Below are 25,472 nucleotides of genomic sequence, written 5' to 3'. Positions count from 1 at the left end.
TTTGTCAATGATCCTCTTAGAATGTGGTCACCAAAAGTTGCCGGATCAGCCACATGTGACGAGAATACAACATGAATGAATCTATGCCCAGATTGGTCTATAAATAATTATGTTTGCATACAGATGTACACAAATACATGAAGTTCATTCTTGGCTGGTGAGCTCAGATAATACAGGTCTCAGAAAAGCGTTCTCTAACTGCTTAGTTTCTCTATGTCTTTCCTTCCTATATATATTTTTAAATCTACCCTTTGAGTTCCTACTTTACATTTCCTTATTACATTTATAAATTTATGAGAAGTTCCTTATTACATTTGCTGACGTATGTTCAAATGCTATGATTCTCATTGTGCTGATCCTGGAGATTTGGCCTCTGAGGTTGCTAATTTTCACGAGATTCCTCTCAGAGTTATTTGCCTATATGGGGCCCCTGTTCTTGATAGGAAGTATGACAAATTGCCACCATGTTTGGGTTTTATTTTAAGATGTTTTAAGGAAGAGATGTAAAGGATTTTTTGAAGAGAAGATTTCTTCTCGATATGACTTCAGAGACCACTTATGCTGAATTGAGTTTCAAAAATGAATCCAAGTCCTCAGGCACCAAAGAAAGGCCTCCTGCAGGTAAGCACATTTTCTGGTGGTCAGAGTTAGTGATGAGAAGAAGGATGAAGAGAGAGTATTGTAAATGAAGCATGATAGTGTTAGTTGCTGGTTCTCTGGCCACAGGTGGGGCACCTAGGATTCTCAGAAGATTGAGTTATCTGAAGATAAGCATTAAGGGATTGTGTAGTTATACGCTAACCAAACTGAGGTGTGACAAGTCCACTAAGGTCCTGAGCTAAGGAGAATGCTAATTATGCTGAGGTTATTCTCCTGTGCCTTCTGAGGCTGAGTGAGACTGCAATCAAGAGATTGGGTACAGGAGTGCCTGGGTGGCTCAAGTCACTTGAACGTCTGATTCTTCATTTCAGCTCAGGTTATGATCCCAGAGTCGTGGGATCGAGCCCCATGTTGGACTCTGAGCTGAGCATGGAGCCTGCTGAAGATTTTCTTTCTCTCTCCCTTTGCCCCACTTGCACGCACTCTCTCACTCTATCCAAAAAAAAAAAAAAGAGAGAGATTGGGTACAGGTCTTGAAACCGTCAACCCAGATACAGGGGATGTTGATGAGTCAGTGGACTCAGGCTCGGTTAGAGGGGAAGAGCTTGGGTGGAGAGCTTTGTGGGCGTCTTTGTTACCGTGGGACCAAAGTGTAACCCAAGACCGTTGCAGATGAAGGACTAGAAAGTTGCAAAGGGAGTCTTCCTTGAATTCAGGAAATCCATTGCATCCTGCCTCCCCAGGATGGATTTAACTGAATTTGGGAGTAGATAAAAGGTAATATGGTTATCATTTATGATATATCAGATATAGAGCAAAAGAGAAAAAAAGCATGTGTATTATAAGAAGCTGTGAGTGGGAGGTCATGATTGCGCATGCTTTCCAAAACACTTCCGTGGAGATAGGGAGAACGCTCAGGGAAACTGTTTTTTCCCCTTAAAAAGCTTTTTTTTTTCTTGCATATTTTATTTTATTTTATTTCTTTTTCTTTTTTTCTTATTATTTTTTATTTTTTTATTTTTTTAATATGAAATTTATTGTCAAATTGGTTTCCATACAACACCCAGTGCTCATCCCAACAGGTGCCCTCCTCAATGCCCATCACACACCCTCCCCTCCCTCCCACCCCCATCAACCCTCAGTTTATTCTCAGTTTTTAAGAGTCTCTTATGGTTTGGCTGCCTTCATCTCTAACTTATTTTTTTTTCCTTCCCCTCCCCCATGGTCTTCTGTTAAGTTTCTCAGGATCCACACAAGACTGAAAACATATGGTATCTGTCTTTCTCTCTATGACTTATTTCACTTAGCATAACACTCTCCAGTTCCATCCACGTTGCTACAAAGGGCCATATTTCGTTCTTTCTCATTGCCATGTAGTACTCCATTGTATATATAAACCACAGCTTCTTTATCCATTCGTCAGTTGATGGACATTTAGGCTCTTTCCATAATTTGGCTATTGTTGAGAGTGCTGCTATAAACACTGGGGTACAAGTGGCCCTATGCATCAGCACTCCTGTATCCCTTGGGTAAATTCCTAGCAGTGCTATTGCTGGGTCATTCCCCTTAAAATTTTTTACAAAACTTCCTTATTATATGTTGAAAGGCTCATTAAAGAAAAAATTAAAAACTGGAGGCATACACGAATTTATATTTATTTTACCATCTAGAGATCACTATAATTTACATTTCAGTGTAGATCTTTCCAGATATAAATACTATATCTAACTGTATTTTTTCTAAAGCCGAGATTATGTTATACATTATTGAGGATTTCGTCCCCCTGCTTGTCAATACCTCATAACTTTGGGAAAACTATTCTTTATTTTTTTGTGGAGGTACGATTGACATAAAACATTCTGCAATAGTCCCCTCTTATCTGGGGGGATATGGTCCAAGATCCCCAGTGAATGCCTGAATAGTGGATAGTACCAAACCCTATATATTGTGTTTTTTTTTCCTGTACATATGTATCTATGATAAAAGTTTAATTTATAAATTAGGTACAGTAAGAGATTAACAACAATAACTAATAATAAAACAGACCAATTGTATTAATATACCATAATAAAAGTTATGTGAATATGGTCTCTCTATCTCAAAATATTGAACTGTATTCACCTTGCTTGTGATGATGTGAGATGATAAAATTCTTATGTGATGAGATGAAGTTAGGTGAATGACCTAGGCATTGTGACCTAGCCTTAGGCTACTATTTACCTTCTGAGGATACATCAGAAGGAGGATCATCTGCCTTCAGACCACAGTTGGCCATAGGTAACAAATTGTGGAAAGCAAAACTGCGGGGATGGGGGCGGGGAGGGGGACTACCGTGTTAGTTTCAGGTATACAATGTAGTGATTTGATTTTTGTATATATTGGTGAAATGATCACCACAATGAGTCTAGTTAACATTTATCACCATAGTCACTCCAATTTTTTTCTTGTGATGAGGCCTTTTGAGATTTAATCTCTTAGCAACTTTCAAATATGTAATAATATTTAATAGTTGATAATACTATAATAATCTATAATATTAACTATAGTCGATATGCTGTACATTTCATCTCCATGACTTCTTTTTTTTTCTTTCGAGTTTTTATTTAAATTCAAGTTAATTAACATATAGTGTAGTATTGGTGGCAGGAGTAGAATTTAGTGCTTCATTGCTTATATATAATACCCAATACTCATCCCAACAAGTGCCCTCCTTAATGCCCATCACCATTTAGCCACCCCCCCCCCCAACAACAACCCCTGCAGCAACCCTCAGTTCTCTATAGTTAAGAGTTTCTTATGGTTTGACTCCCTCTCTGTTGTTATCTTACTTTATTTTCCATGACTTCTTTATTTTATAACTGGAAGTTTGCACCTCTTAATCCCCTTCACCCATTCCCCACCACTCCTTACCCCACCTCTGGCAACCGCCAATCTGTTCTCTGTATCTGTGAGTTTCGTTTTGTTTTTTGAATTCCACAGATAAGTGAGATCATATGGTATTTGTTTTCTGTCTGACTTATTTCACTTAGCATAATGCCCTCAAGTCCCATCCAAGTTGTCACAAATGACAAGAGTTCCTTCTTTTTTTTTTTTTATGGTTGAATAATAATCCATTGTATATAAATATCACACTTGGTATATCCATTCATGGATGGATGGACGCTTAGGTTGCTTTTCCTAGCTACTGTAAATTATGCTGCAATAAACATAGGGGTGCATATACCTTTTTGATTTAGTTCATTAAATGTCTTTGTTTTCTTTGGGGAGATACCCCGTACTGGAGTTAATAGATCATATGATATTTCCATTTTTAATTTTTTAAAAGTTTATTTTTTAGAGAGAGTGAGGGGGGGAGGGGCAGAGAGAGAAGGAGAGAACCCTAAGTAAGCTCTGCACTGTCAGCACAAAGCCCGATGCAGGGCTTGAACTCACAAACTGTGAGATCATGACCTGATCTGAAATCAGAAGTCGATGCTTACCCGACTGGGCCACCTGGGTGCCCCTCTATTTTTAAATTTTTGAGGAACCTCCATACTGTTTTCCATAGTGGCTGCACCAATTTACATCCCAACCAACAGTGCACAAGGGTTGCCTTTTCCCCACATGGTCACCAACACTTGTTATTTCTTGTCTTTTTTTTTTAAGTTTTTATTTAAATTCTAGTTAGTTAATATATAGTGTAATATTGGCTTCAGGTGTAGAATTTAGTGATTCATCGCTTACATATAACACTCCGTGTTCATCACAAGTACCCTCCTTAAACTTTTTTCCTTTTTGATACTAGCCATTGAGAAAAGAATTCTTTTTATTTATTTTTTAATGTTTATCCATTTTTGATAGAAACAGTGTGGGGGGGGGGCAGAGACCGGGAGAGACACAGAATCTGAAGAAGGCTCCAAGCTTTGAGCTCTCAGTGCAGAGCCCTACACGGGGCTCGAACACACAAACCATGAGATCGTGACCAGAGCCAAAGTCAGAAGCTTAACCCACTGAGCCAGCCAGGCACCCTGAGAAAATAATTCTTAACCATGAAATAGTAACTAGAAAGGTCTGACCTTATTTTAAGAATGTGATGAGAGATGACCATAATAACGATTTATCTGCTATGGCATTATTTATAGTAGTTGAAATTGGAAACAATCTGGAAGATTATTTAAATACATAATGAAATTCTATACAACCACAATAGACAGCGTTAAAGAAAAAATATGGTTGTATGAAGAATGTTCATGGTCTAGTGTATAACAATATAGTAGGTCTGAAGCTAGTGTCTGTGGTATGTCAATCATGTGGGAAAATGTGTACTTATGTATATACACTTTGAAAATTACTGGAAGGATATATATCAAAACATTAGCAACAGTTCCCCCAGTGGTAAGAGGTTGTGTTTTTATGTAGTTTCCAACGTTTCTATAGTGAACATTTTTTTTTCCTATTTTCCTATTATTTCAGATGTCATATTCTTGGTAATAGTATATCATCCTAGAAAAGGGAGAAGAGGAAGGGGAGGAGAAGGAAAGTAAAAATCAGAATTTGTTACTGATGAAACTCCTTTGATTTCTCGTTCAGCTCCCAAAGAGAAGACCAGCCTGAACAAAAGTAATCCCAGTTTTCCCAAGCTACTTTTTGCCTCATTGCTGGTGCTTCTGCTGCTATTGGCAATCTCATTTTTTATCGCTTTTATCAGTAAGTATCCAACTGAAGCTATATGGAATGTCTGCCTTCCATGAAGAGATGGCATCCATTAGATACTGACATTTAATAACGGGTCTATCCAGAAATCTGGAAAAGAAGTCTTCTTTGGGAGGGAGAGACACAATTAATGGGAATCTGTTAGAAATTTTGTTACTTATTTGAGTTTAGTTACTTCCTTATAAAAATAATGGTATCCACCCTATAAAGAAATTGAATATGTGTGTGTGTGTGTGTCTTGTAGAGGGACCTATATTAGGTACCATTTCTACGCTAGACAGTTGTGTAAGTGAGGACAAATCTGTGTTTGCCTATTAGTGTTTATAAGGCCAGGTTTTTTTGACTGCACAGACATAGATTTTGAGATGAGCAGGTGGACAAAAGGCGATGGGAAGAGATATTCCAGGAAGAGTTTCCATTGAAATTTCACCTTAATCATGTCTTTCCTGCCCAAGACTATGTAAGATCTAAAGCCAATTTGGCAACTAGGTGGATTTCTTCGTATCTCTGGCTTTAAGAGCATATCAAAATTTTAAAAGGCATAAGAAGTAGTGAAGCCAGCATGTAGTGGGGCAGGGAGCAAATGGGAGGTAAGGAGGAAAAAAAGAGAAAATTCACTTTCTGGAGGAAGAGGTAAGTTATTTTTAAGTTGTGACATATTTGAGTATATTGGTGTGCTGAAAAAAAAAAGCCAGTTGAGAGTGGATAGAGTAAAGGAAGAAGGAGGAGGAAAATAATGCCTATATCTCCTGATCAATGTTGGCTTAAAAAAAAAAAATCTCACTTTACAGGTAACCCAGAACTCAGAATTAGCTCAGTCTGCAACGGCCCCCACCCTCCTCCGCCACAACAGACCTATGCTGTGTACATCCTCAGACAGAACTGTTTGCTTTCACTCCATTCTCCCACCTTCAGGGCTCACCTTCTGCATTTAGTATTGAAGGAAAATATGGATAAATCCCTTTGCACTCATTATAATGGAGCCATCATGCCTCCCTTCAACTACTGATCTTTTGGCTATTCCTGGAGAAATCTATGGTTTCAAAATCAGTGGGATTAGGATTACATTGAATGTGGGGTGATGAGAAATCTTTTCCATTGTCAGGAGCCTTCCATTCAAGCAACTGGACGTTTGTAGATTTTGTTCCTATAAAACAGAATGTGAGAAAGTAACAATAGAGAGCAAAGTCACAACACCAGAAAATGAATGGCCTTTTTTTTTTTCAGTTTTCTTCCAAAAATATTCTCAGCTGCTTAAAGAAAAAAAGACTGCAAAAGAGCTCCCTCACACGGAATTGGAATGCCTGAAAGAGAATGTGACCATGGAAGGTAAAAATGAATGTGCCTATAATTCAGTGGCTGACTACACTATGTAAGGATACCAAGTTAATATTTCCAGTAAGATTCACAGGCAGATCATAGTAAGAAGTTGAGTCTCATGATCATTTCAAGCTTCAGGTGTACAAAGAAATAAGACCTAAAATTCTTATATGCGTATCTTTATGTGTACAAAGAAATAGTCTTCATTGTGGAGATGGCTGTTTAAATCCATGGGTAATCTCTTTACGGAATGTTTGTCCAGCCACATCCTTGGAGTTCTTTCCAGAACACCCTTTCTCACTTTTTACAGTCTGGCTAAGAATTTTGTGGGTCTTCAGATTCTGGTTCCTTTTTGCTTCACACTTCCTTCAATTTATCTCTTTCCTTTTGCATTTTACGATAAGCAGTAAGGAGAAATCAGGCCACAGCTTTTTTTTTTTTTTTTCAATATATGAAGTTTATTGTCAAATTGGTTTCCATACAACACCTGGTGCTCATCCCAAAAGGTGCCCTCCTCAATACCCATCACCCACCCTCCCCTCCCTCCCACCCCCCATCAACCCTGTTTGTTCTCAGTTTTTAACAGTCTCTTATGCTTTGGCTCTCTCCCACTCTAACCTCTTTTTTTTTTCCTTCCCCTCCCCCATGGGTTTCTGTTAAGTTTCTCAGGATCCACTTAAGAGTGAACACATATGGTATCTGTCTTTCTCTATATGGCTTATTTCACTTAGCATCACACTCTCCAGTTCCAGCCATGTTGCTACAAAGGGCCATATTTCATTCTTTCTCATTGCCACATAGTACTCCATTGCAGGCCACAGCTTTAATACTTGGCTTAGAAATCTCCTCTACTAAATATCCAAGGCTGTCACTTACAAGTTCTACCTTTCACAAAACATTAGAATACAATTCAGCAAGTTCCTTGCTATTTTATAATAAGAATTGCCTTTCTTCCTGTTTCCAATAATGTGTTTCTCATTTCTGAGACCTTACCAGAAGCATCTTTAATGTTCAAATTTCTACCAACATTCTGTTCATTATGGTGTATGTATATTCTTTAAGACGATAGGATGTTTCTCTACAGCTCTCTTTTACTGATTCCTCACCAGAATTATCTTTAATATCTATATTTCTACCAGCAGCCCTTTCTTTTCTTTAAAAAAAATTTTTTTTTTATGTTTATTTTTGAGAGAGAGAGCGAGCTTGTGAGTGGAGAAGGGGCAGAGAGAGAGGGAGACACAGAATCTGAAGCAGGCTCCAGGCTCCAAGCTGTTAGCACAGAGCCCGATGTGGGGCTTGAACTCATGAACCTGAGCCAAACCTGAGATCGTGACCTGAGCCGAAGTCAGAGGCTTAACTGATTGAGCCACCCAGGGGCCCCTACCAGCAGCCCTTTCAAGGCAATCTAGGCTTCTTCTAGCATGCACCTCAAAATTCTTCCAGCCTCTACCCATCACCCAGTTCTAAAGCCATTTCATGTTTTTAGGTGTTTGTTACAATAGCACCCCACTTTGGAGCCAAAATCTGTATTAGCCTGCTTGAGTGTCATAACGAAATATCACAGACTGGGAGGCGTAGACAACAGAAATTTATTTTCTCATAGTTATGGAGGCCGGAAGTCCCAGGTGCCATAAGAGTCGGTTTCTGGTGAGGCCTTTCTTCCTGGCTTGTAGACAGCTACCTTCTTGCTGTGTCCTTACATAACCAATTCTCTGTGTGAATGGGGAGGGAGAGAGAGTTTTCTAGTGTCTCTTCCTCTTAGAAGGACACAAGTCCTATTTTAAGGCCCTGCTTTTATGATTCATTTACCCTTTATTACCTCCTTAAAGTCTACCACTGTAGTCACATTGAGGGTTATAACTTCAGCACATGACTGTTGGGGGAACACAGTTCAGTGCAAAACAAGTTTCTATGTAGTTTACTAGAAATTCTTGTGCATTTGATATTTGTTCTATCCTATTTATTAATTTATTCAGTCATGTATTTATATCTCTATATACTCATGGATATTTATCTTACACTTTGGGTTATAATCCAATACTGTATTTATTTTGTTGCTCAAATTGTTCTGCTTGTGCCCCTGGGAGTCTTTCAGTTGGCTCCCATGGCCCTTTGACATGCCCCCATCACTTTGTTGCTTTACTTGGTTTTTGAGCACTTCCTTACTTTTGGGGATTGTAATATTCTCTGGGCTTATATTGTATATTTCTTGCCTTAGTCTTAGAATCAGCTATTTCTCTGTGGAGTCCTGGCTCCTGTTATTGAAGAATGGCATTAGAAACCAAGATTTGAATACTAGGTATGCTCACTGCTGCTGAGGTGTTCTTTTAGCCCTCCCAGTTCACAGAACAAGGAAATCTCTATGTGTGTACTAACCTGTGCGTGTACATATATTGACAAATATTTCTATAGGCAACTATGTATATCTATAATAAGGTATACATCAGTTTTTACTGATGTCTGAAATGTTCCTCCATTAACACATTGCATCATTCTAGCCTACTTCCCTTGATATCTTTAGTGACTACTCCAACAGAGAGAAATCTGGTCCCATTAACTTGCTCAGTACATTTCCTTAATTATTCAATTCCAATTAACACATATAGCAGTATCGGAATTGTAAACTCATACCACCATGGGAAACAACTTTATCAACTAGAATACAGTGCTGGCGTGCGGTGTCTTTTGTCTTTATTCTTGTAGACTCCATTTCCAAAGTCACTTAGGTCATCATCCTCTTCCCACCCCCTTCAGTGTGTTGTGTCTGACATTTGTAATACAGTTAGATTATCTTGTCACAGTCTTCATTCTTTCATGAATTCTCTGACTTCCTAAATGGATTTTTAAAGCTTTATACAACAAATATGTAAAGTTCTGTGGATTTTGACGAATGCATAATGTTCTGTATCTATTATTAAACAATATCATACAGAATAACTTCACCGCCCAAAAAGTCCCCTGTGCTCCATTCTCCTTTCCAAACTTTTGGTAACCACTGAAATTTTACTGCCTACTTTGTCTTTTCCTATCATTGGAATTACAGTTGGTAGGTAGTCTTTTCACTGGAATTACAGTTGGTAGTTGTTTTTACTTAGCTTATTTTATTTTATTATTTTATCATTTAAATATTTTTGTTGAAGTATAATTAACATACACTGTTATATTAGTTTCAGGTGTATAACATATTGATTCGACAATTCTATATATTGATGCTCACCTTGATAAGTATAGTCACCATCTGTCACCGTACAATGTTATTACAATGTTATTGGCTGTATTCCCTATGCTGTACTTTTCATCTCCAGGACTTATTTATTTTATAATTGGAAGTTTGTACCTCTTAATCCCCTTTACCTATTTCATCCGTTCCTCCGGTAACCTCCATCTGGCTACCACCAGTTTGTTCTCTGCATTTAAGAGTCCGTTTATTTTTTGGTTTTGGTTGGTTTGTTGTTCATTTGTTTTGTTTTTTAGGTTCTACAAAGTGAAATTTTATGGTATTTGTCTTTTTCTGTCTGCCTTGTTTCACATAGTGTAATACTCTCTAGGTCCATCTGTAACAAACAGTAGGATTTCCCTCTTTCTCATGATGGAATAATATTACATTGTATATAAATATTGCAGCTCCTTTATCCACTCATCTATCAATGGACACTAAGGTTGCTTCTGTTTCTTGGCTACTGTAAAAAATACTGCAGTAAACATAGAGGTACATATATGTTTTCGATTTTGTGTTTTTGGTTTTTTGGGGGGGTATATAGTAGTGGAATTATTGGATTATGTGATTATTTTTAATTTTTTGAGGAGCCTCCATACTGTTTTCCACAGTGGCTATACCAACTTACATTCCTACCAACTATGCATGAGGATTCCCTTGTTTCCACCTCCTAGCCAACACTTGTTTGATTCCATGTCTCTGATTCTAGCCATTCTGACTGGTGTGAGGTAATATTTGATTGTGGTTTTGATTTGCATTTCCCTGATAATTAATGGTATTGAACATCTTTTCATGTGTCTCTTGGTCATCTGTATGTCTTCTTTGGAAAAACATTCAGGTCCTCTGCCCATTTTTAATAGGATTATTTGGTTTCTTGGGTGTTGAGTTGCTTAAGTTCTTTATATATTTTGGATGTCAATCCCTTATTGGATATATCATTTGCAAATATCTTCTCCCATTCACTAGGTTGCCTTTTTTTTTTTAATGGTTTCCTTTTCTGTGAAAAGCTTTTTATTTCAATATAGTCCCAATAGTTCATTTTTGCTTTTGTTTTCATTCTCCGAGGAGGTATATCATAAATATGTTGCTAAAGCCGATGTCCAAGAGATTACTGCTTATGTTTTCTTTTAGGAGTTTTATGGTTTTAAGTCTCAGATTTAGGTCTTTATCCATTTTGACTTTATTTTTGTGTATGGTGAGAAAGTGGTCTAGTTTCATTCTTTTGCATGTAGCTGTCCGGTATTCCCTACCGGAATTCCCTACCGGTCAAATTTATTGACCATTTATTGAAAAGACTGTCTTTTTTCCATTTTATATTCTTGCCTCCCTTGTCATAGATTAATTGACCATGTAACTTTGGGTTTATTTCTGGGCTTTCTATACTGTTCCCTTGACTGATGGGTCTATTTTTGTGCCAGTACCATACTGTTTTTATTACAAAAGGTTTGTAGTATATCTGGAAATCTGAAATTGTGATACCTCCAGCTTTGTTCTTTCTCAGGATTGGTTTGGTTATTCCAAGTCTTTGTGGCTCCATACAAATCTTAGGATTATTTGTTATAGTTTTGTGAAAAATGCTGTTGTTATTTTGATAGGAATTGCATTGAATCTGTAGATTCTTTTGGGTAGTATGGACATTTTAATGATATTAATTCTTCTGATTCATGAACATAGTATATCTTTCCATGTGTGTCATCTTCATTTCTTTCATCGACATCTTATAGTTTTCAGAGTATAGGTTTTTTACCCCTCTGGTTAAATTTATTCCTAGGTAATTTATTGTCTTTGGTGCAACTATAAATGGGACTATTGTCTTATTTTTCTTTCAGTTACTTTGTTATTAGTGGGTAGAAATACAACAGTATGTATAATATAATATATTAATTTGTATCCTTTAACTTTAATGAATTTATCAGTTCTGATTTTTTTGGTGGAGTCGTTAGGACTTTCTATATATAGTATCGTATAAGCTGCAAATAGTGAGAGTTTTACTTCTTTTCTTACCAATCTGGATGCCTTTTATTTCTTTTCCTGTCTGATTGTTACAGCTAGGACTTCCAGGCTATATTGAATAAAAGTGGTGAGAGTGAACATCCTTGTCTTGTTCCTGATCTTATAAGAAAAACTGTCAGTTTTTCATCATTGATTATGTTGTTAGCTGTGGGTTTGTCATATGATCTTCATTATTATTATTGTTATTTCTAAATATAATTTATTGACAAATTGGTCTCCATACAACACCCAGTGCTCATCCCAACAAGTGCCCTCCTCCATGCCCATCACCCACTTTCCCCTCTCCTCCACCCCCCATCAACCCTCAGTTTGTTCTCAGTATCCAAGAGTCTCTTATGGTTTGCCTCCCTTCCTCTCTGTAATTTAACCCCCCCTTCCCCTCCCCCATGGTCTTCTGTTAAGTTCTCAAGATCCACCTATGAGTGAAAACATACGGTATCTGTCTTTCTCTGAGGTTCCTCAAAAAATTAAAAATTGATCTTTGTTATTTTGAGATATGTTCCCTGTAAACCCCTTTTGTTAAGAGTTTTTGTTATGAACAAATGTTATATTTTGTCAAATACTTTTTCTGCATCTATTGAGATGATCATATGGTTTTTCATCCTTCTTATTAATGTCATGTATCACATTGATTGACTTGCTAATATTGAACCACCCTTGCTTCCCTGGGATAAATCCCACTTGATTGTGGTGAATGAACCTTTTAATTTAATGTTGAAATCAGTTTTCTAATATTCTGTTGAGGTTTTGCATCTGTGTTCATCCAAGATATTGGCCAATAGTGTTTTTTTTTTAATTTTTTTAAGGTAGTATCTTTATCTGGTTTTGATATCAGAGTAATGCTGGCCTTGTAGTGTGAATTTGGAAGTTTTCCTTTCTCTTCTAAGTTTTGGAATAGTTTGAAAGAATACACATTAACTTTTCTTTAAGTGTTTGTGGGAATTTACCTATAAAGCCATCTGATCCTGGACTTTTTTTTCTTCAGACTTTTTGGTTGCCAGTTCAATTTTGTTATTAATAATTGGTCTGTTCAAATTTTCTATTTCTTCCTTGTTCAGTTTTGAAAGATGGTATGTTTCTAGGAATTCATCCATTTCTAGGTTGTCCAGTTTGTTGGTCTACATTTTTTTATACATTCTCTTATAATTCTTTGTATTTCTGTGATTTTGATTATTTCTCATCCTTTATTTCTTTAAAGAAAAAAAATTTTTTCAATGTTTATTTATTTTTGAGAGAGAGACACACACATACAATGTGAGCAGGGAAGGGCAGAGAGAGGGAGACACAGAATCTGAAGCAGAGTCCAGGTTCCAAGCTGTCAGCACAGAGCCCGATGTCGGGTTTGAACCGCAAGATCATGACCTGAGCCGAAGTTGGATGCTTAACCAACTTAGACACCCAGGTGCCCCTCTCATCCTTTATTTCTGATTTTATTTATTTGAATCCTCTCTCTTTTTTTTGCGAAGGCTGGCTGAAGGTTTATCAGTTGTGTTCATCTTTTCAAATAACCAGTTCTTGGTTTCATTGATCTTTTCTATTTCTTTAGTTTCTATTTCCTTCCTTCTACCAGCATTGGGCTTTATTTGTTCTTCTTTTATTTGTTCGTTTAGGTGAAAAGTTAGGTTATTTGAGATTTTTCTTGTTTTTTTGAAGTAGGTCAATATCACTATAAACTTCCCTCTTAGAACTGCTTTTGCTGCATCCCAAAGATTTTGGACTGTTGTGTTTTTATTTTCATTTGTCTTCTTGCATTTTTAAATTTCCTCTTTGATTTCTTGGTTGGCCCATTCATTATGTAGTAGCATGTTGTTTAGCTTTCACATGTTTGTGCTTTTTCTAGTTTTTTGTTCTTGTAATTTCTTGTAATCTTTAGTTTTATACTGTTGTGGTTGGAAAAGATGCTTTAGTCTTCTGAAATATATTGAGTTTTGTCCTGTGATCTATCCTGGAGAATGCTTCATGTGCACTTGGAAAGAATGTGTGTTCTGCTGTTTTTGGATGAATATTCTGTATATATCTACTAGATCCATCTCGTCTAATGTCATTTAAAACCAGTGTCTTATCCTCTCACTTCTCCATGCTTGTGATGTCCCTACCATTTGTGGCTAGTTGTGCCAGGGGTTGGTTCCCAACTGTGTCTCTGCCCCTCCTACCCTTTTTGATGTGGCCCTCTCTCTATGACTAGTTGTGGAAGATCTATTCTGTCAGTCTTCAGAGTTGGTTGTATAGAGATAGTTGTTACCTTGGTGTGTCGATGGACAAAGTGAGCTCAGGATGCTCCTACTCGTCCATCTTACTATTTTCCATTTTTCTGTTACTGATTTCTAGTTTAATAAGCCTTGTTGTCTGAGAGCAGACATTGTATGATTTCTATTCTTTTCAATTTGTTAAGGTATATTTATGGCCAGTATGTGGTCTGTCTTGATGAATGTTCTATGTGAACCTAGAAAGAATGTGTATTCTGTTGTTGTCAGATAGAGTAGTCAGTAGATGTCAGTCATATATGGTTTATTGATATTGTTGTTGAGTTCAACTATATTCTTACTGATTTTGTGCATCTGGATCTGACCACTTCTGATAGAGGAGTGCTTAAGTCTCTAACTGTGGTAATGGATATGTATTGAAGTTCTATTTTGTTTCACTTTTTGATGCTGTGTTGTTAGGTGCATACACATTAAAAAATGTTATGACTTCTTGAAGAATTGACCCCTTTATCATTATGCAATGACCATCTTTATATCTGGTAACTTTACTTGCTGTGCACCCCGCACTGTCTGCAATTAATATAGCTACTCCTGGGGCGCCTGGGTGGCTCAGTTGGTTAAGCGGCCCACTTCGCCTCAGGTCATGATCTCGCGGTCCGTGAGTTTGAGCCCCACGTCAGGCTCTGTGCTGACAGCTCAGAGCCTGGAGCCTGTTTCAGATTCTGTGTCTCCCTCTCTCTGACCCTCCCCTGTTCATGCTCTGTCTCTCTCTGTCTCAAAAATAAATAAACGTTAAAAAATTAAAAAAAAGATATAGCTACTCCTGCTTTCTTTTGTTCAGTATACCTTTCACTACCCATTTACTTAAAACAATTTTTTTTTAAATTTATATTTATTTATTTTTGAGAGACAGAGAGAGACAGAGCACAGGTGGGGGAGGGGCAGAGAGAGAAGGAGACACAGAATCCGAAGCAGGCTCCAGGCTCCCAGGTGACAGCACAGAGCCCGATGCGGGGCTCGAACTCATGAACAGTGAGATCATGATGTGAGCCGAAGTCAGACACTCAACCGGATGAGCCACCCAGGTGCCCCACTACCCATTTACTTTTAATATACACATGTCTTTATATTCTCCTCCTAAAGTTTTAATGTGGGTTTCTTGTAGACAACATATAGTTGAGTCTGGTTTTTTTTTGATCCACTCTGATAATCTTTGTGTTTTAATTCGTGAATTTAGACCACTGACATCCCAAGTGATTATTAATATGGTTGTATCAATATTTATCATATTTCTTTTGTTTTATATATCTTGCCCTTGTTCTTTGTTCCTTTTTTGTCTTTCACTCTTCTGTGGTTTTGAGAATTTGATATGATTCCATTTTCATTGCATTCTTAGCATATCAATTATACTTCTTTTATACTGGTTGCTCTAAAGTGTGCAATATACTTATCAACTAATCCAAGTCCACTTTCAAATAACTATACAGCTCCATACATAGTGAGAGTATCTTAAAATAGCAAAATGATCCTAATTCCTCCCTCCTGTCTCTTGTATTAATACTCTCACTTATTTCACTTACATCTTTGTATACATAATCTAATACATTGTTGACATTATTATTTTGAACAAATGAAGATCAATTATGAATATAGATCAGGGGTGCCCGGGTGGCTCAGTCATTTGAGTGTCCGACTCTTAATTGTGCTTTAGGTTATGATCCAGGGGTGTGGGATTGACCTCTACATTGGTCTCCATGCTGAGCGTGGAGCCTGCTTGAGATTCTCTCTCTCTGCCCCCTCTCCCCTGCTTGCACACATGCTCTCTCTCTCTCTCTCAAAAAAAAAAAGAATATAGATCAATTAAGAATATAAGAAATATGTTTTTATTTTACCTTCACTTATTCTTTTTTTGATGCTCTTACTTTATATAGGTCCAGGTTTCTGACCTATAATATTTTTCTTCCCCCTAAAGAACTTCTTTTAACATTGCAAGTTCTACTGGCAACAATTTCCCTCAATTTTTATTTGTCCAAAAAGTCCCTATTTCATCTTCACCTTTGATGGTTAATTTTGCAGGATAAGAATTAGGGTGATAGTTTTTTGTCTCTGAACACTTTAAATATTTCACTACATTCTCTTCTTGTATCCGTGGTTTTGGAGAAGTCTGATGTAATTTCTATTTTGCTTCTCTGTAGATGTGTTTACCCCTTCTAGCTTTTTAAAGGATTTTTCTTTATCTTTGATATTCTGTAGTTTGAATATGATATATCTTAGATGTAGTTTTCTTTGGCATTTATCCTGCTTGGTGTGCTCTGAGCTTTTTTGAATCTGTAGTTTGGTATCTGTCATTAATTTGGGAGAAATTCTCAAATGTTATTGCTTCAATATTTCTTCTGTTCTTTTCTCTTTTTATTGTTCTGCTATTCCCATCATGCACGTATTAACACTTTTTGTAGCTGTCCCACATTTCTTGGATATTCTGTTTGTTTCCCCCCCCCCCCCCCCCAGTTCTTTTCCTTTTTTTAGTTTTGGAGACTTCTATTGAGACACCCTCATGCTCAGACTTTTTTCTGCAGCTGTGTCCAGTCTAATAATGAGCTCACTAAAGACAGTCTGCCTTCCTTTTTTTTTTTTTTTAATTTTTTAAAATGTTTATTTTTGAGAGAGAGAGAGCGCGTGCGTGCGTGTGCACGAGTGGGGGAGGGGCAGAGAGAGAGAGGGAGACATGGAATTCAAAGCAGGCTCCAGGCTCTGAGCTGTCATCACAGAGCCCGATGTGGGGCTTAAACTCACGAACCACGAGATCATGACCTGAGCCAAAGTCAGAGGCTTAACTGACTGCGCCACCAAGGCATCCCATTTCTTTTTTTTTTTTTTAAGTGTATTTATTTATTTTGATAGAGCAAGCGGGGAGTGGGGGAGGGGCAGAGAGAGAGAGAGAGAGAGAGAGAGAGAGAGAGAGAATCCCAAGCAGGCTCTGTGCTGCCAGTGCAGAGCTGAGGCTTGGTCTCATAATCTGGGAAGTCATGAGCTGAGCAGAAATCAAGAGTCGGACGCTTAACGGACTGAGCCACCCAGGCGTCCTAGACATTCTTTGTTTCTGTTACAGCATCTATCATGTTTCCTTTTGTTTCTTAGAATTTCCATCTGTCTGATTACATAGTTCATCTCTTCTTGTATGCTGTCTACTTTGTTCATGAGAGCCCTTAACATATTAATCATTGTTGTTTTAAATTTCTGTTCTGATAATTCCAATATCCTGCTACATCCGAGTCTGGCTCTGATGCTTGCTTTGTCTCTTCAAACTGGGGCACTTCAAATTGCTATGCTTCTAGCAATTCCCCATTTACACCTCAGGTTTCCCTACCCTGCAGCTGGTTCCCACAGAAATTTTGGCTCCTGGGTTTCTGCTTCAGTAAGTTGTGATCCTCTGTATTTGCCTGCCTGCATAATTTTAAGAGCAACGGCTTTGCTCGTGAGGAGTTGTTGATTTGTGGTTTGTTCGGCTTTTTGCTTCTTAGGTTGGTATGGTAACTTCCAAGATTCTTGCATGCCAGCCTGGAAATGGGAAGTCTATTTATTTATTTACTTTTGTCTGTTTTGGCTCTGTTATTTGCTTGAGTAATTTCTATATTTCAATTCTGCCTTTCAATTCCCTGATTTTTCTGTCTCCTCTGCTTTTGAGCCCAGCCACTGAACTTTTTATTTTGGTTATTATATTTGTTAGTTATAAAAATTTGTTTGTTCTCCTTTATATCTCTAATTTGTTGGCTGAGATTTTCTTTCTTTCTTTTTGGAGAGAGAGAGAGAGCATTGGGGGCAGGTCAGAAGAGGGGGAGAGAGAGAGAGAGAGAGAGCGAGAGAGAGAGAGAGAGAGAGAGAGAGAGAGAGAGAATCTTAAGCAGGCTCCACGCTCAGTGCCGAGCCCGATGCATGGCTCAGTCCTACGACCATGAGATCATGACCTGAGCTGACATCCAGAATCAGACCCTGAACCAACTGAGCCACCCAGGTGCCCCTGTTGGCTGAGATTTTCTATTTCTTTTCTGAGGCATTGTTTTGTTTTGTTTTTTTTTTTTTTTTCATTTGGTCCAAACATGTTTGTACTTTCCTGTTGAGGCATCTTTGTCATGGTTTCTTTAAAATCTCTGTCAGATAATTCTAGTATTTCTGTTCTCTTGATATTGGCATGTATTTATTTTCTTTTTAAAAATTAACTTTGAGGGGCGCCTGGGTGGCTCAGTCGGTTGAGCGTCCGACTTCGGCTCAGGTCATGATCTCGCGGTCCATGAGTTTGAGCCCCGTGTCGGGCTCTGTGCTGACTGCTCAGAGCCTGGAGTCTGTTTCACATTCTGTGACTCCCACTCTCTCTGCCCCTCCCCCGTTCATGCTCTGTCTCTCTCTGTCTCAAAAATAAGTAAACATTAAAAAAAAAAACTAACTTTGAGAACTTGTAATTCATGGTATGATGGGTGATTTTCCACTGAAACCTGGACATTTGGTATAGTAGTCTGGATCTTATTTAAGACCTCTGTTTTAGCTGCCTTTTCCAGACACCACTCTGGCAAGGGAAGGGGGGCCCTGCCTTGTTACTGCCTGGTACAGGTAGACTTGATCCCCTTGATACCTGGTGGGTGGCTCCTTTTCACCTCTGGATGAAGATGCAAGTTCCAGTTTCCATGGGGTCTTCCTTGGTCCTTCATTTTAATAATACACACACTTAAAATTTTTCTTTTATATTGGACATCTATGGCCTTTCTGTCAATACAGGGAAAGATTGGAGCTGCTGCCCAAAGGATTGGAAGCCATTTAGTTCCAACTGCTACTTTATTTCTAATACAATAAGAAATTGGATGGAGAGTGAGAAGAACTGCTCAGCAATGAAGGCTCACCTGCTGGTGATCAAAACCAAGGACGAGCAGGTGCTTTCTAATAGATGGTGGAACCAGGAGTCCCATCTGGTTGTTGTTTACCTCTCTTGTCTCAGGAGGAGGTTTTCACTGTTTTGGGATATTGGTGGTGTGGCAGAAGGCTTTTAGTATAATTGATAAGAAAGACTACCTAAGCCATTACGTGCTACACCTTCTTCCTGTTTCCATAAAACGAATCTCTCCCAAAATAAATTGGGGCATTTAAAATATAATATGTGGGCTTGGAGTGGAAGAATGAAAATGTCTTAGCCTGAAATACTAGTTTATTATTTCAACCTGTAAATATTTTAGAAAGTAGTAACTATTTCATGGAGAAGGGGTATTATATCAAATAGAGAAACAGAGTTCGGTCATGAAGAGTCACGGTCAACAATCAGAAATGAATGAAGTTGAAGAAGTTATGAAAGGAGAATGATTTAATCTGCAAAAATTTTCTAATGCATGATTTTGAAGAACACTACTTAAGTGGAGAAGGGAAGTGAATCTGAGATGAGAATTCATTATGGTCGTGGATAGAAATGGCTTCCATTTATATTGAACATCACTATGTTCTAAATGTTTATATCCCCACCAAACTTCATATGGTGAAGTCTTAACCCCCTGAGATGGTGGTATTTGGAGGTAGGGTCTTTGAGAGGGTTTAGGTAATGAGGGTGGAACCCTCATGAATGGAATTCATGTTCTTATAAAATAGTTCCCTTGCCCCTTCTGTCGTGTGGATACACAGTGAGAAAAAGCTGTCTATGGATGAGGAGGAGGGCCTCTACCTGACCTTGCTAGTACCCTCATCTGCGGTTTCCAACGTCCAGAATTGTGAGAAGGAAATTTCTGTGGTTTATAAGCTACCCAATCTGGGGTATGTTGTTATAGCAGCCTGAGCAGACCAAGACAAACATCATGGTCACAAGTGTTATCTTTGATCTTGTACTGCTCAGCCAGAGAAGACTGCGGCTCCTGGGCAGGGTCCCCATGTGGCTCTTCCTGGATCCTTTCTTTTTCTTGTCTTCTCTCTAAGGCTACTGTAAAGAACTTAGTTCTACCTGAATACTTTAAAGGCTATAACTCCTTTCTTTTCTTCCCTTAGGATTTTATCATCCAGAACGTGGATATGTCTTCTGCTTATTATATAGGGCTGTCAGACCCAAAGGGAAAAAGAGGTTGGCAATGGGTTGATCAGACACCCTACAATGAAAGTGTCACGTGAGTACAGAATTCGATACAGGAATCCGGGCCCTGGATCATGCACAGATTTTAGAATGTTCCAACTATTAGCTATGAAAATAAAATAGCTCACTCTTAACTCTTGGGCACTAGGTTTAAATAATTTTATTTATTATCTCATATATAATCATCACAAGAACTCTGTGAGGCACACGTTATTATTTTTCCCACTGTAGATTTGAGAAAATTGAGTTTAGAGAGTTTAGACAGCTCAACAAAGGTTATCCAACAGTGGCGACAGTGATCCTCAAATCCAGCTCTATTTGACATCAAAGTCTGTACTTTTAACTACTACATTATATCTCTAAATATAACAAAAATTTATGTCAGTTAAGGTCATGGCCAGTAATTGACTTAATATTTCTCATAAAGCAAATAAGCTAAATTGTGATACTTATAATATCTCATATTCATGTAGGTCTTTTAAAACTCTTAAATCCTTTAGTGCATTTTAGGGTAATACTACCTTTGATCCTCATATCATAAAGGAATATGACTCTAGCCTCTATTTTTTAGATATGGAAATCAGGAAAATGAAATTATATGTCCAAGATAACAGGGATGTTAGCAGATTTAGGGATCTTAACTAGTTCTTCAGACACCAAAAGCAATATATATTTAAAAAAAGGAAACACACTACAGTGATATTTGGGACTGGGATGAAATCTTTTTTTTTTTTTTTTTCCCTTCATCATTTAAGGGAGCTTATGGACTGGTAGTCCCCTGGGAACAGGACATAATGATGGACAAATAGAAGGGCTATCTGCTAGGAGAACGTTTAATGCAATGAAATGACACAATATCGGGTGATGCACACACCGTTTCTGAGGGAAATGCCAGAGTTTCAGGCGGAGGAGAACCTGCATGAGAAATGGAGAAGGAATGATTTGGGCATATCCACCCTTGACATCCACACAGTTCAACCTCAGCCCCCTTCCTCACTGTCCCTAACCCTTTTCAAAGCCCTGTGTGGAGAAACAACCTCATCCATTTTTTTCCCTTTCAGATTTTGGCACTCAAGTGAACCCAGTAATCTTAATGAGCGTTGTGTTATATTACATTTTCGTCATCTACCGAGAGAATGGGGCTGGAATGATGTTCTTTGTAATGAAGATCACAAGTCACTTTGCAAGATGACGAAGATCTACTTATGAATGGGACATTCTGCATGAACATGTGGTTGAATTGGAACCCGCCATTTATAGAGATAGCTAATTTGCTCTTTTTATTCATGTGTAAATCTTGTGGAAGGAAGCTCCATAGAAGTTTTCCATTGGCTGTCACCTTTTCCATTTATGAGAGAATCAGTATACGCATTCATTCATTTCTTCCTTCTCCATGTGCAGAGATCATATTTCTGCAGACACATGGAGGAAGCATGAGCCTCCTTTCCTAATTTTAAGGAGTTAGGCATTGACGTAATTGTATATGATATTGGTATGATTATGTGATGGGGTTCCTCTCTCTGTCTGGATTTTTTTTTTTTTTTCCACGAGAGTGATCAAAAGCAGAATAATCCCAACTATTACTTTCCATTTCTCTCAGACATTTATCAGCTTTAACTGAAGCATGTTATGTGCCAGTTGGAATATGATACACATCAATAGAACTTAGTTTCTGGCTTTGGCCCAGTAGACCATTTGGGATTCTTAGCATTCTCTGCTCATTCTTGGACTGTCATTTAACATCAGGGTGCACTCAGAGGGAAATCCAAAACAACATTAGAGATTTAGAAGTTATTATTAGTGAGTTGACATAGATGTATAATCATTAGGTAGTCTGATAGTTTTTTTTTTTTTTTTCCCTTAAGTTTTATAGTTTCTGTGTGTAGATTGCCACTCAAAATGGCTGCTGGTTTATTTGTATTCCCCTTTGCACTGAATTCTTACAGATCATTTTATTTCAACTACAACATAAAATAGATTTATAATGAAGCCTGTTATTCATTGCTTTCATATGCTAATTATAATTGATCATAGTAAAGCTGATTCTAGCCATGGCTATCCAAGTATGACTTCTTGAGATTATGCCCCGATTATCTTGATACAACTGAGTAATTACATTTGCCACTCATTTCCTGACTGTATCTAAAAAGGAGTTGTTTTTATACAGGTCTGATCTTATCCATAGTATGTAGAACTTACCAGTTTACTCCTCAGAGAGCAACTTACAATCATGGAAGAATTCCAGGGAAGCTTTATTGACAAAGAGTTTTCCTATTATTTCAATAATAAGGGGTTGGAATGAAGAGCAAAAAGAACCACTTTACGAAATGCTTTTGATTTTCAGAATAGAGGGTGTGCTTGAACTGGAGTGCAAGGAGAGTGGTGACATTAGTCATTGCTGGAACTTTCTCTGATCTCCACCTTATATCTTATGAATGTGGTTCAGATCCTATTTTCTTTAATTTTCCATAAAGCACCACTAAATCAAGATTGTGGGTAACAGAGTTTATGTAAGATTTGTGTTTAAAGAGTGATATTAAAGTGAAGAGGCATCCAGCTGACTTCAAATCAGTGGACAGAATTTTGAAAAATAAAGTTGCTTTAAGCCACTAAAGTTTTGGGGTGGTTTATTATTTAGCAATGTATACCTGAAACACCTGTGAATTACATTGCGGATTTGAACCAGATTCTGCAAAATAATGAAACATATTCAATCACATTGGTGTCTCTGAAAAGATTGACAGTTTTTGGGTTTTTCTTGTGGGTTTTTTGGGGGAGAATATCTCGAGAACTGGTGGGCACTGCCTTTTTTGCTGTGACTCTCAGCCATTCTGTGCTTCTAGTAACCCACCCTCAAACTCGAGCCATTTGTGAAAGCAATTTTTAAAAAATTTTTTAAATGATTATTTATTTTTGAGAGAGAGAGAGACAGAGTGTGAGCAGGGGAGGGTCAGAGAGAGGGAAACACAGAATCTGGAACAGGCTCCAGGCTTTGAGCTGTCAGCACAGAGTCTGACACGGGGCTCAAACCCACCAACTGGAAGATCATTACCTGAGCTGAAGCCTGACGTTTAACTGACTGAGCCACCCAGGTGCCCCGAAAGATTGACAGTTTTAAAGTGAGAGTAGGTTAATTTTATCATTAAGTGAATAAAATGCAAAATTAAAGTGTTTGTTTTTTATGCAATTTAATTCTTACTCTTGTGTTGTGGGCATATTATATTACACCAGAGGTATGTGGTTCTTAAAGTTCAGTATATTAAGTGTGCATATATAATTTTTTTCAAATATTAAGTATGAGCAAACAAAAATTGTTTTCAGACCACTATTCTAGAAGATGGATTTGAAAATGATTGATTGAAGTTTAGGTAATTGTTCCATCTGAGGTAAAAGAAAAAGAAAAATACAAGCTACAAACAAAACTATTTGAAGAAAGTTGTGTTTATGTTGGTTTATTAAGAAGATACATTTAAACCTATGGATGAAATATACTTAGAATTTTAGTATCTATATTCATTTTTATGTTGCTATTAAAAACAAACATATAAATAAATACATCTACCAACACCTAAAGCCCTTTTAGTCAACCTGCCACTTAGTAAATGGAAAAGGAAGCAGAAGCTGTGGAATATTCAGTACTGGGGAAAATACTTTTGCTCAGTGGAGTTAAAATGATCAGCCTGGATGATTTTTCTGAAGCTGGGCATCTGCTGACATATGACAAACCCTTCTGAGCCTGTTAATATTCATTTTGTCTTGATGATAATACTGAAACATGAATTAATAATAGTTTTGTCTTTGCCAATATGGAAATCATCAATGGTACCCACCTTGTCAGAGATGAATTCAGTGACTCAGGCGGGGAAAAAATAATGTCACAATTCAAATGTATTAAGCCATATGTTCAGTATGTGTTTAATTAAATCAACCACATTTTCTCTACACAATGGAATGCTCTGCATTAGTTAAAATTGTTGCAAATGGAAGCACATAATAAAGAACCAGTAGTTAGGACTGTGGTGCATATTGTTGGTCTATACGTTTTCCTTAGAAGCAAAACTTTGATTTTCTTTACAGAGAGTCATTTTCTTTCATGCAGCCCACGTGACCTCACTTTCAGCTCTGTGAATGGATACTGATTAACTCAAGGCAATCAAAATAATCACCCTAGTGGCTGGTTTAGGAATAGCACACATTGCAAGGTAATCCAGTGAATCCCCTCCCCTTGTTCTCCAATGAATCCGGGAGCTAAGCTCCCTCTCCCAAAGAATGTGAACAGAGAAGTATGTAGCCTGCCTGCTACTAATAGTCATTCTATCACCATGTGGGGAACTAGCTTTAGAACTGCAGAAACACCATGGGGTAGGACAATGGAAAGAATCTGGTTTCTTAAGGGTATTGTTGAGCCACTGAATCAACTATTCCTGAAGCATATTCTACTCTGAATTTTTAATCAAAACTAGTAAGTTTTCTCATTTAAGTCTGACTGAGTCATGACCGATATAAAATAGTATATTTTTAATTGACCTAACCTTATTGGGATTCAGTCGTCTAAGGAAAGAAGCTAACGTTTTTAGAGCACAGTTCCGTGAGTTTTGTTTGTTTTAGATTCCATTTATGAGTAGAATCACATGGTATTTGCCTTTCTCACTCTGACTTATTTCACCTAGCATAATACCTTCTAGGTCCATCCATGTGGTCTCAAATGGTATGATCTCATTTTTTTAATGGCTGCATAATATTCCAGCGTGTGTGTATGCCACATTGTCCCTATCCATTCATCTATCAATGGGCAGTTGGGCTGCTTCCATAATGTGGCTATTGTAAACAATGCTGCAGTAAGCATAGGGGTGCGTATATCCCTTCAAATTAGTGTTTTTGTTTTCTTTGGCTAAATACTTTGTGGTGGAATTACTGGATCATATGATATTTCTGAGTTTAAAATTATTGAGGAACTGGCATACTTTTTTCCACAGTGGCTGTAGGAATTTACATTTCCACCAACAGTGCATGAGTGTTCCTTTTTCTCCACATTCTCATCAACGCTTGTTATTTCTTGTCTCGTCGAGTCCAGCCATTCTGAGAGGTGTAAGGTGGTATCTCATTGTGGTGTTGATTTGCATTTCCCTGATGATGAGTAATGTTGAACATCTTTTGATGTGTCTGTTGGCCAAGGGAAATTAATTTTCAATAAAAAGATGCAATTTTGGGGGTGCCTGGGTAGCTCAGTTGGTTAAGCGTCTGACTATTTCGGCTCAAAAATTAAAAAAAAAATTTTTTTAAGTATATAATTTGAGGCGCCTGAATGGCTTGGTTGGTTGAGCATCCT

At 37.7% G+C, this 25,472-nt stretch overlaps 2 protein-coding genes across 2 annotated transcripts in view; both read left to right on the top strand.

The window, feature by feature from the left end:
• The window catches only part of NECAP1 (NECAP endocytosis associated 1), a 42,697-nt gene extending 42,136 nt beyond the window's left edge, over window positions 1-561 (top strand). The window contains exon 8 of the mRNA XM_042991714.1: window positions 486-561. Coding sequence (XP_042847648.1) covers window positions 486-507 — 22 coding nt within the window. The 3' untranslated portion in view covers window positions 508-561. The remainder of the gene's footprint in view (window positions 1-485) is intronic.
• Window positions 539-21,872, top strand: CLEC4A (C-type lectin domain family 4 member A). Its single transcript, XM_007089563.3, has 6 exons — window positions 539-621; window positions 5,170-5,286; window positions 6,520-6,621; window positions 18,817-18,968; window positions 20,062-20,177; window positions 21,205-21,872. The coding sequence occupies exons 1-6, from the start codon at window positions 540-542 to the stop codon at window positions 21,350-21,352; spliced, it is 717 nt and encodes a 238-aa protein (XP_007089625.2). The 5' UTR covers window position 539; the 3' UTR covers window positions 21,353-21,872.
• Window positions 21,873-25,472: the final 3,600 nt, after the last annotated feature.

Source organism: Panthera tigris, chromosome B4 (assembly GCF_018350195.1).
Source record: "Panthera tigris isolate Pti1 chromosome B4, P.tigris_Pti1_mat1.1, whole genome shotgun sequence".
In the NCBI taxonomy this organism is placed as follows: Eukaryota; Metazoa; Chordata; class Mammalia; order Carnivora; family Felidae; genus Panthera; species Panthera tigris.
Note: the sequence above shows the minus strand (reverse complement) of the source record. Positions and strands in the feature narration are given on the sequence as shown.